We start from the raw sequence: 12,425 nt of genomic DNA, 5'->3' as shown, positions 1-12,425 counted from the left end.
AAATTATAACAAGTTTATAAATTTTCCATATATAGAATCCAATTATTGAAGGGCCACCTTATAATCATGACTGTTTTCTCTTTCAACAAATACTGGGTGTGTACATAAGTTTCTTGTGTGATCAAATGGCAGACTGCTATGTCAAGCATGTATGTTCTTGAAGAACAACCCAAAACTGATGGAGCATTCTACACATTTTGAGAAGTGTCAATAGTCTTAGATAGTCTTCTGTACATTATTTTAACTAATACAAGTCACTTGCCCAGTCTTTAAGTTTCTTTAATTTTATTTCCCTCATTAAGTTTCAATCTTGTCCAGTAAGCAAAGACCTCATACATGCTAGATAAGTCTTCCTGATTAGAGGCTGTTGCAAGACTTCTTTACTTCTTCAGGAGAAGTAAGGATTCTGTTTAAACTTTAAAATTTAAATTAGATCTTAAACAACTTACCTAGTAAGTTAATGACTCCATCGTTGTAGCAAGCAAAAAGCTTAATAAGATCTTTAAAGAGAAGCATAAATGCAGCATTTATGACACCATTTGTCAGTTCATTTGGATGAACCTACACACAAATAAAACTCCAGTTATTTCAATTGATCTGCGCACCTTCTCCCCAATATGCTTCAATTTGATTTGCTGAAACATTTTGCTAAGAAACAGTAAGTTCTGCAGACTAGATATCTTTGAATTCTTAGAAAGTTCTTACTTCTATTTTATTTAATGGAATTAAATTCACATCTGTTTCACCATTTTAGTAGTTAAGTTATATGCTTCTCATCTTTCCCTTGTTTGTTAGGGAAATGTTAGTTGCCACTGCCTCAGGCTCACCTGGTTAGCCTGAGGTCTTCAGAGAAGCATCTCAGAGACTAACTCATTCAGAAATGGATAACCTTTTGCAGGCAACAGCCTACTTCATTAGATACTATGAATGGACTGACATCTACTAAAATAAGTTGCTGCTTATAAAAAGTTGCTGCTTACAAAAGTCTAAACAAGTTAGTCTGCCACTCTGCCCCGTGTCTTGTCTTGTGGCCAAACCTGATAACATATTTGTTCCATTTACAACTCTACTCCATTCCAAGAGCTCATAAAACTTCTCTCCCAACTGTGCAGTTTGTCCAGCAATAGGTATGAAAATCATTCCCAAAAACCCCCACCTCCTCTCTTATACATACTTCATATCATTTAAAGACCTGCGACTAGAAAAAGACATTACATATTAGCTCCAACTTTCCCAAGGTATTATGTCTACAGAGCTAAAAATGTAAGACCCCTTGTCTAGTTATATACCACAAATCCTGATAGCTAGCACAGCTCCTCCCTTCCAAAAACAACAACAAACACAAACCAAAAAAAACAGCTGGCACAGGATCTGCAGACCCAACATCCACTTTGAGCCTAGTAATAGAACATGACTTCTGGAGTTAGAAGGACAGGGCACTTACACACTTTGTATATTGAATGTAGGAATGGGGCACTTGCATATTCACTAGCTACTACTTACAGCTTAAAAGCAATTCCATAGCTACAGAGCAATGTACTCAGCTGTTACAATGATGAAACAATTTGTTGCTCACTAAGGAGTCTCATAGGCACATGTTCCTTTAAGGACCATGACAGAACGTGCAAAAGTCTAGTATCCGTGGGCAAATTATGCTTTCAGAGATTTTGATACATGTATTAGAAGCTAATGCCCAAGAACAGACTCTCTTTACAATTCTAGAAATAAGTGATCATGAATATGCTGAATAGAGATAGTATACCAAAAGACATAAAAGCTGAAATACTTCTATTGTAAGGCCCAGGTAGTTGTTTGTTTTTAAGGGGAATGTCTGAAAAAGCATCCCCAGTTAAGCATCTTGCTAAAAAGCATGCATCTCGTTGAAAACAAAGCAAGCATGCACTGCTGCTTGCCACACATTTGAATCTCAGGAATCAAGGGGCACCTATAGATGAGTGAAAAGGCTGCTCCAAGGTGCTGGAATGCCAACACGTCGGAGCACTCAAGTTAATTGAGGCTGCTGGAGTGTGGCAATTACTATGCTCCAGCAACCTCCTGCATCTTGTGCATCACAGGGGCACTTGAACTAAAGCTCATTGAACAAGATTTAGTTCAAGCAGGCCCACCACCATTTGTAAGTGTGGGGACACTGATACAGGAGATGTCGTGGCACTTTAATTAAAGCAGCTCTCAGAATGCCCAAAGGTTTTCCTAGCCAGAGTTAGGGAGGAAGTGGGCAGGAAGGGGACGTCAACTTCTGTCTTAAAAAAAAAAATTCCCCTTCTTGTACTGCTCGACCCCCAGCCATGCCCTCTCTCCTCGTTTAAAAAGCAGCAGAGAATTAGTAGAAAAACTAACACATTACACTTATTTTTCTAGTGAGAGAACAGTTCAGAGAGTCTTAACCTTACTGTGATACCAAACACAAACCTGGTAAGTACCCCATCATATATTTGCTACTGGCATGAGAACCAAAACTGTGAGGCATCTTGACTTCAAACTGCAGATGCAAAATGAGATGCATGTTTTCAAATCACTATAAGACTTAAAATCCTACCTCAAAGTGCTTAGGAGTGGAATTTTAGATTTTTTTAAATTTTAGCCCATAAATACTACGATTGTGAATTCTTAGGCTGCTTGCTTGCAAACATTAAAAAAAAGGTGCTTTACCAGAAGCAGCAGCATGGTGTTACTTTGACCTGTCTCCACAGCATCTGCATAGACTGGGCGCTTCAGCAGGGCTTTTCAGCATTTCTCTTTAAAGCTGAGTCAATCAGCTATTAGATAAAAGCGCCAAAAAAAGCCACGCTAAAGCACCCAATCTATACAGACACTGGGCAAGCCAGGTCCAACACAATGCTTCTTCTGGGCACGTGCTGGGCTTGGCGCGGGAGCACATAGTTAAAATAAAGCCTCCCCCCCCCCCTTTTTTTTTTTTAAAAACCCAAAATTTTTTAAAAAACCCAAATATTTTTTGAAAATAAAAAAAAGGTTTTACAAAAAATTTTTTTAAAAAGCCAAAATTTTTTGAAAAAAAAAAAAGGCTTTGAAAAAAATTTTTGTTAAAGCTTTTTTTTTTTTTAAATGTTTGTAAACAGCCATAATGTCTTGAAAGTAGAAACAGGCTTTAGCAAGAATTTTTTCAAAATACTTGCATGTTGACAGTCTTCAATAAAAGCAACAAGTTTTACACCCCTCATGTTACAGATACATATGCTTACCTCCAAGGGTGAACAAGTAGTCTCAATACTTACATCAAATTCAAGTAGTGCATCAATTTGTCCCTGCAATATTGGCATACTTTTTAGCAGCTTTTCTGGAGCCATTGTTCTCATTACACCATCAGCTCTGAAAGAACACACCTTAAGTTAGCAAGCATTTTCCATCAGGTGCTCAAAATATTAAGTAGTTCAGATATATGCGAAGTAAAGTTATTGTTGACTAGTTCAAGAGGAACGAGCACTTCATAAAAAGTTAGAATAAAAAGCATGTACATTTGATGTACAATTACGTAGCTCAGATTTCACTACAGTCTTGAAGCACTGGGAGCCATAAGCAAGCTATTATCAAGATGCATCAAAACTAGTTTGGATGTTTCTACCCTCAGAGCTTGTTCCTAGGGATAAGAAGTCCATGGGGGGAGTGGAATCCAAAAGTCCATCTGGGAGAAAGAGCAATACAAGCATCCTTGCAGCCACCCACTTCTTGTTCTCCATGCCTTTGCCAGACCAGGAGAGGACCAGATCAGAAGAGAGGCGTAGGCAGCAGAGCAAACTTCCAACCCGTTCCACAGACCTGGCAGTCACTAGACTAGAGAAGCGGCAAGGAGCACAGGGGGATGGACCAGGAAGGGAATGGAGCAAGAATGAATGCCTGTAAACTGCAGGAAACTCACAAGGGAGATCTTCCAAGCGTTAACCTGACAATTTCTCCTCAGTAGGGCATGTTTACTCCAGAAAATTTGAATATTTGTATGGCCCTAGTTTTTACTGAGGTGCAAAACAATGCCTTAAAGAATATAATTTCAGGTTAGGAGCTAGGACCATTTAAAAAAAAAAAAAATCAGGCCATTCTGCACAGTTAACGCCACTAGAAAACAAAGTATCAAGGCTACTAAAGGAGAGAACACAGAAAAAACATTTTAATGGTCTAAGAGGCAGTCAAGCTAAACACACAGGTCTAGTCAATAAATACACCCTGGGAAATTATGTAATTATGCACCCGTGCAATTTTGCTCATCAAACTTATGACACTGCATAACTTTAACCTGGGTGGGTTCTGTGCCTCCACTTCTGTGGGGCTTCTGGCACTCCAGCTGGGAGCCCCATATGGAGGTACCAGGCACAGTGGCAAGTAATTGAATAGCTGGTGAGTAGAAGTGGAGCTCATACCTGCAGGAAGAGAGGTGGGTGTGGGGTTTTTGGGAGGGTGTGGGCCCCCCATCACACTTCCCAGTAGCAGCAGCAGGCGGCAGGCCCTTGAGGTGCTCATGGCTGCAACAGGCAGAACCCCTGGTGCACGAGTCCCAGGAACAGCATGGAGCCTGCCTGGCTCAGCCTGCTGGCACATACCTTCAAGGCAGACCGGGCAGGCTCATGCCAGCACCTGGGGCTTGTGGCACTGCAGGTGGGAGCCATGTGTCACTGGGCCAGGCTGGGCCAGCTCTATGCCTCTGCGTGGGGCTTCCAGTACTCCAGTGGGAACCTGCATGTGAAGGCACAGAGCCCACCCAGCTCCATGGTGCGTGACTGTGTCTCCATGTGTGGCTTCCTGTTGGAGTTCTGGCAGCCCCATGTGGAGTACTGGAACTCGCCTGGCCCACAGCTCCCACCTGCGATGCCACTAGCTACACATGCTGGCATGGAGACAGCCCAGTTTGGACTGAAGGCAGATGCCAGTAGTCTGGGTTGGACCAGCTCCATGTTGCCACGTGCAGCCCCTGGGACTCAGCTGAAGCTGCATAGCAGGGGGGGGCTCTGCCTGACAGTCCTGAGTGCCCCAAGGGCGTGTTGCCAGCTGCAGTTGCAAGCGAGGGCTGTGCACCATTGGGGGGGTGGGGAGGATGAACAAGTGGCAGGGGGCCCACACCTACCCAGATGGAGTTTTTGGCACAGTTATTAAGGATAAAAGATGAAATGTAAAATCAGTCAATCAAAATAATTTGTGTAATTTTGAATTTCTGTGCATGATTCCCTGGGTCGTAAATAAAAAAAAACAAAACAAACAACTGTTCAACGAGCTTTAGTTCAAGCACCCCTGCTGCCATCTTGAAGTGTGGGGATGTTAATACATGAGACAGAAGCTGACTGGACCACAATAATTGCCACATTCCAGCAGACTCAATTAATCGAGTCTGCTCTGATGTGCTGCAATTATAGCTCATTGAAGCAGCCCTGCCCATGTAATTACCAGACGTCGGAGCAGCCCTGCAGTACGTCTACAGGCACCCCTAGCTGGCCTCCTCATCAGAACATGTGGGGGAAAAACAAACTAAAACAAACTCCCCCTGCTCAACCCCACATATACACCCTGGCTAAAAAAAAAAAAAACAAAAAAAGTTTCCTTCCTAGTTTTTGTCTCCAGTCATCTAGCAGCAAGTGCTTAAGTGCCTCTTTCGCTCCTTGAGCTTCTTTACTATACAAGGTTAAGATATAAACAGGCATTTAATTTGAGTGTCAAAAATAATATTCAGTGAGTGTCATGATGATGTGACAAGGAGGGAATTTTCAGGCATTCCTACAGTTGCAGGCTCTCCAAACAAGGTTTTTTTTTCCTTGGTTCCCCTCACCCCCATGGAAGCCCATGGGAGGCAGCTGTTAAAGTTCAGCAGAGATCCTGGTTTTCCCTCAGAAATGGGTGTGGTTGGGAGACTCCAGTCCTGCTCCCAGTTCCAGGCAGGCAGAGTAAAGTCCTCAGTTCAGGCTTCTCCACACCTCCACCCCTTGCTCAGTCAGCAGGGAAGCTGAGGAGGGGGCAGGGCTCAGAGAATCTGCCAGCTCCCGGCTTTCTACAATGACCAGCAGGCGGGGAGGCGTGCTCTAGAGTCCCCTGGCTATTGGCGTAGGCCACTGCGGGGGTCTGGCTACCTTTGTTTGAAAAGTGGATTTCAATTCACTTGCTTATCAGTTCAATCTATGCGGTTTAGAGAAACCTGCAAAGATTGAATTGATTCAGCCTCAGCATGAATTGTGTGCGCCCCTGGCAGCTGGGGGGAGCACAGCGGCAGCGACAAGCCAGGAGGGGCGGCTGGCGGGCGCCGACCAGGGTTCGGCAACCACCCACAGACACCACCGGCAGCATCATCTTTCTGTAAGGGGTGCACCACACTCGGAGGGTGCGCATGCACCTGCATGTACCCCCTACACGTTGCCAGTGAGCCTTAGGGCTTTTTGAATGTCTGTACTTAGCCCATGAGACATGTCCAGGTATTACCAGGGGTGTTAGAGTTGCTCCCTGAAGTAGCTTTTTGTTGTAAGACTTAAGTTTCATCAAGAGGTCCCATGCACCAGTTTTCATCTCCAGCTGTTATACTTGTTGTCATTACTTAAGGAGTACAATCTTTAATTGAAGACAGACACTGGAAAACTTTAGACTATTTTGATATGCGACTCAGGTTCATTTTCAGTTCAAGCATGAAGATATTAAATTATGATTAGTTACAGCACCACAAACAAGTTGTATTTAAGACCGGCAACTATCATAAGTAAGTTTGCATGTGAACAGCTTACCCTTTCTTCACTCTTGCAAAATCAAATGCCATTTGTCTGTAGGAGAATGCTTTTTCATTCAGGTATCTACTATACCGCCTTATAAAGGTAGACATATCATATCCTGTAAGAAACAAACAAACAAACATCCATCCACATTTTAGTAAGTTATCTGTGTGCCATGTACAAAGATGCTTTACAAGCAGACAAACTGAGAATCACACATGGCATCGTATTTAAAGGTTTAAAATAAGATGCTGTTGATAAAAGCTAAAGATCTATATACAAAAGGTAAAAGGAGAAGAGTGTTTTGCATTTTAATTAAGCTTCCAGTACTCTGACCTACTGAAGGCACAAAAGTATGTCCAATTTACTTTCGCTCAATTAGTTATTTTAAGATTATTCTAAATGCTACATTCTTGTTCTGTGGGGACCCTTCTGTCAGGTGCACAGACAGGGCCAAGACCGGTCAACGCTTACACATAGTGTTTTCTGCAATTACTGTCAGTCTATGGTTAAGATAGCAATCAGAGCATAAAAGAGCTAAATATGCCCAAAGTAATGAACTTGTCTCGTTTTAAAAACTTGAATTTCACACTTTATACCAATAACCACAAGTAGAATATTAAACTCCAGTAACAAGTTAAGCAAAATAATGCAGAAAACTAGTAAAGACATTGAGGCCTATATGAAATGATCCTTTAGTTATAGCTGTGTACAACTGATACCCAGTATAAATTAAAGCAAACAATTAAAAAAAAAAATCTAAATCACACACTTCTGTTTATTCCTCTTATTAAGACATAAAAACTAGGGCTGTTTGAAATGGTACCATTCTGTTTTGACAGAACAGCATTTCATTTAGATTCGAAACCGCTGTTCCATTTCATTGAAACAGTTTTGGCTATAGCAGGGAAGTTCAAAACAGCCTATAACTTGTCATTTCTGGCCTGATTTGGATGAACCTTACAGAAATGGTAGCCCCTTCCAAGGGCATGAAGCCTGCCTAGTTCAAGGAGAGAGGTGCAGGGGTTTCAGGAAAACTGCACCTCGAAGTATTGAAAAAAAACAAACAAACCTCATGTCACATGTATGTGTTAAGCCACAGCATGGTCAAAACTGTAGGCATGCTAGCCCCTGCTGAGGCCACAAACCCTGCCAAATTTCAGGGAGATAGGTGCAGGGGTTTGGGGGAAACTGTACCTCAAGCTGCAGACAAGCAAAACTTGTGATACGGGTGACTGTGTGTGTTAAGGAGCAGCCGGGTGAAAGCTGCAGGTGTGCTAGCCCCTGCTGAGGCCACAAAGCCTGCCAGCTTTCAAACAGGTCTAGGGAGGTGATACTTCCCCTCTATGTGGCATTGGTTAGGCTGTAGCTGGAGTACTGCGTCCAGTTTTGGGTGCTGCACTTCAGGAGGGATGTGGATAGCTTGGAGAGGGTTCAGAGGAGGGCCACCTCATCTGGTTAAAGGCTTACAGAAAAACACCTATGTGAACCAATTGGAAGACCTGAACCTCTTCAGCCTCTGCAAGAGGAGGCTGAGAGGTGATCTTGTGGCCGCCTACAAACTCTTCCAGTGGGGGGGAAGGGGCAGCAAGAAATAGGGGATACAATGTTTACCAGGGCACCTGTCGAGGTAACAAGAAATAGTGGCCACAAACTGAAGGAGAGCAAATTCAGATTGGACATCAGGAAAAAATTCTTTACAGTGAAAGTTGCCAAAATATGGAATAAACTTCCAAGGGAGGTGGTGCTGTCCCCTTCCTTTGAGGTGTTTAAAAGGAGATTGGACAGACATCTGGCTGGGGTCATCTGACCTCAGTACTCATTCCTGCCCAGGACAGGGGGTCAGACTCAATGATCTAATAGGTCTCTTCTGACCCTAACATCTATGAAACCATGAGATAGGTGCAGGGGCTTCTGGGTTCTGGGGCCCTGCACCTCTGGCTGCTGACAGGCAACACTCGTAACACGGGTGCTTGTGGGACCGTGTCTGTCTTGGGGCACAGGGGGGTGAAAACTGCAGGCCTGCTAGGCTCTGCAGGGACCACGAAGCCTGCCAGCTGTCAAGGAGATGGGGAGAATGCTCTACTCCAAACACTAGAAAAGACAGGTGAGATATTATAGGTAAGGAAAAGTTGCAAGCTTTAGATGTATGATCAGATCTTTTTCCTTAACACTTTGATAAATAGTTAAAGGTCAAATGAAGATCCTAAAATATTCAAAGGACTAAATCTGCAACATTTGAAAAGGCTAGGAACAAGTCAGCAATGATTTGGTTTCATTCTCCGAAATCTGGTCTGACATGTTACACGGAGTACAATTAATTAGACATCAAAGCCTTTGTTGCACCTTTCTTTTCTACGGCCTCCCAATCTCCCTCCTGCCCCCAACCCCCTCACCAAGAAGCCAGCAGCAATTGTTATATTTTCACTACTATGGTGAATGTAGCATAGAATCCTGGTGTGGCAAGACCAGGGGACACATGGGGCTGCTAAATTGGCATGTAGTCTCTAGCAGTGCCAAGATCACTACTGAAAAATCCAAGTAATAAAACCTATACTGCTATAAGCCTTTGAAGTACATGGCACTGCCCTTTAATTCAGTATTATCTAGTAGATGCCAAACTTAAACAATACAATATAGCATAGGGTCTCCTATTAGACAAACCTATCTAAGCTCAAGGATAAGACTTTCAAGAAAAAAGTGGAAAATCCACAAAGAATGCCTGAAAAGTATTATTCCATGGGAAGAGAAGAATTACCAATCCTCCACTTTAAAACATATACATAAAAGAACAAGCAAAATACTGCTTCAAAGTCTGTATATATGCCTGCATAAATTAAATGCAAGTGGAACTTACTAGATTACATATATGGCAATTTTGTTTACTTTCAGGTTTTGGCAACATTACCATCACTGCAATATTTAACAACATCTATTCATGGTGTCCTCAACAGATTACAAACTCTAATGAAACATGCTCTTAGAGCATCAATAAGTTGCTATTAAAAGCATTACTGCCGCCCCAAAACTACACAAGTGACATGTATGTATCTTATCTATCAGGAACATAAGCCTGAAGTTGTTTCTTTAGTCATGCTAGAAGCAACTGAAAAAAAACTAACAGCAGACTGCCAAAAAGCACAAAGAGTAGTCACCCCATGTCCATTTTTTCGCTCTAACTTGAGAGTGTTGCTGAGAATGCCACTAAGACTGCTCTAATGTTTGTCCTCAAGGCAATAGTGGGTATAGCTACTGGCAGCTCAAGTGGTAGAGAGGTCTGGGTAGTACATCCAAACAGCTTCAACTAGATCTTTTAATGCATCTAAAGAAATGGTTTGCTTCCTCTTCCCCCTGGCTTCTCCCAATCAACACCAACAGAAAAACTATCAACCCACCTGAACACATTCAGGTCACCCAGGTTTTCAGAAGTCCAGGCTGCTCCTATACTATCCGCCATCACAGATGAGGAGCAAAGACAGGAAGGATAAAGGCTAAGTTTTCAGTAAGTTTTGGATGCCCAATTTGAAAAGCTATTTTGGTTAGCAGGCTTAGCATTCATACAGCACTTCATGTGTCACAAAATACAGCTCCTGTTCACTTCAGTTGAAATGTTAAGTGCTCAAAGCTTGGGTAAATCAGATCTCTGGATCTCAGGAGGGGCATCCAGAAAATTAGGAACATCCCATTAACTCTTTTCTGTGGCTAGGTGTGTATTCTATTATCCATTTAGCTGGACAAGTCACGTGCATACGTGACATACTGCTACTATGCACAGACCCTCACATCCCCCCAAGAGAGAGGGGGGGGAAATGAGATGACAACTTAGGCATGAAGTCCCAGACGTAGCCAAATACAGCCACATGAAACAACTGTGCATTTCCACAATCAGCTGTTTCTAGCCATGAAAAGGTTTTGTGCAGCTGAAGACTTCACTAAAGGCTAGTAGGTACCTATAGCCGTCTAGAATCTTACGTGGCTTTAAAAAAAAAAAATTAAAAAAAAAAAAATGGGGTTTTGCTCAGAGTATGACTGAAGCAACTTTGCCTCCACGGCAGGCCAGGCTACCAAGTCCCTCCTTGCACTTAGGACCAGATGGCCAAAACCACCTAAAGGGAAGAGACAGGTAGGTACAGCTATAGTTAGATTTAAGACACTTAGGCTTTCTGCAAGAACTGAAGAGAAGGTAAATGCTAGGGATAGACTGGGAGGCAGAAACAGGATCCATCTAGCCAGAATGGGGAGGCACCCTGAAGTCTAAGGAGAAGGGTGAGAGTCTTGAGACAGGAGTTGAGGAGGGGATGGAGGGGGAAGAGAAGTTGGACTATATAACCCCTGAGGCCAAAAGAAAAAGGCACTGTCCCTCTCCATCATCCCTGTGGTTGACAGGTATGGATCCCTGGACACCCATGCAAAGAGTTCTGTGCCCTGTGAATACACAGACAGGCTCCAAGACTTAAAATATTGCCTCCCCCACTGTCTGTCCTCCCACTGCCTACCCCATTACTGCTTCCGTCTCTGCCCCCACCACCTGCCCTATTACTGCCCCCTTCATCACCTTTCCCCCCCCCCACTGCTTGCAGTAGTGGTGGGAGGAATGAATTTAAGGTGGTCCTGCAATAATTGCATTCTGTGCATGGAAAATTATAATAAATATGCAAATTTTCCATGTATAAAATCTAATTTATTGGGAGTGGTGTGGGAGAGGCATCTTAAATTCTGGTAAATACAGTAACAGTGCTACCCCGCTAGCATATTAGTAAAGCATGTAGTTTCTCTAACCGGATCAAAATGTGTTCTGTTATACGTGATGATGTACCATACCATCTACACCCACCTTTTCAAAACCCTAATTCTATTTATGCTACAGCACTATATCTAAATGAGGGGGAAAAAGTTGTTAGAAGTTGTTAGTAATGCCAAAAGAAAGTAGAATACAGTGAAACTCATGCGCACTTACTAATTCTTCTCTAGTTAGATTTTCTGTCCCCATAACCAGCCTCCTCTCGTGTTCCCTTTCCCTGATTTCCCATGACAAAGTAAAAAATATGCAGAACATCTAACAGCAACCTTCATTGCCCTTAGGAAAACCTTATGATTATGAACATTTTAGGGAAGAGTTCATTTACAGTTATTCCTAAGATGAATAAAACTATTTAGATATTGACTATTTTCTCTCCAACTTCCTTGATATAGCCAACTAATGCATTTCTATTATGACTAAGCTATCCTGCCTCAACTCCATTTTAGAAGTTGTATTTGAAGCCATGGATATATGGAGTGTCATGGAGTGGGCCCTAGGAGCCGCCATGATCTCCCTAGCGCCCCCTACCCTGCCAAATTAACTGTTTAGCACCCTCTGTCTCACCCACCACATCTTGCTATTATATATATATATATCTTTAAGGGAGGCTGCCTTCCTGTTCTCTATGACATGGTGCTAGGTTCGTACTGGCCCATATCCTCTAAGGAGTGTCCCCGTGCACCCCAGCCTTATGGGCTACATGTGCCTCCAACCTCCCCTTTAGCATGCCCCAAGCCTCGCTGATGTCCTGGACGTTGACTGGTCAGTTTGCTCTCCGCGCCCTGACTGGCGCTCTGGGCTTGCCATGCAACTGGCGCCTCCCGTAGGTGCCCTGGCCTTGGACTTGCCACACAACTGGCGCCTCCTGTAGGCACCCTGGCCTTGTCACTCAACCGGCATCCTGGCTAACG

At 43.2% G+C, this 12,425-nt stretch overlaps 1 protein-coding gene across 17 annotated transcripts in view; it reads right to left on the bottom strand.

Moving 5' to 3' along the window:
- Positions 1 to 12,425, bottom strand: part of SNAP91 (synaptosome associated protein 91) — a 182,792-nt gene that overhangs the window by 115,395 nt on the left and 54,972 nt on the right. For all 17 annotated transcript variants that reach the window (XM_019520405.1, XM_019520408.1, XM_019520411.1 and 14 more), the window contains 3 exons: positions 6,729 to 6,831; positions 3,255 to 3,348; positions 450 to 561 (listed from right to left, as the gene is read on the bottom strand). In XM_019520405.1, coding sequence (XP_019375950.1) covers positions 450 to 561; positions 3,255 to 3,348; positions 6,729 to 6,831 — 309 coding nt within the window. The remainder of the gene's footprint in view (positions 1 to 449; positions 562 to 3,254; positions 3,349 to 6,728; positions 6,832 to 12,425) is intronic.

Source organism: Gavialis gangeticus, unplaced genomic scaffold, assembly GCF_001723915.1.
Source record: "Gavialis gangeticus isolate Ggan-Ray unplaced genomic scaffold, GavGan_comp1, whole genome shotgun sequence".
Taxonomy (NCBI): Eukaryota; Metazoa; Chordata; order Crocodylia; family Gavialidae; genus Gavialis; species Gavialis gangeticus.
The sequence above is the reverse complement of the archived record's forward strand: the minus strand, read 5'-3'. Positions and strand labels throughout refer to the sequence as shown.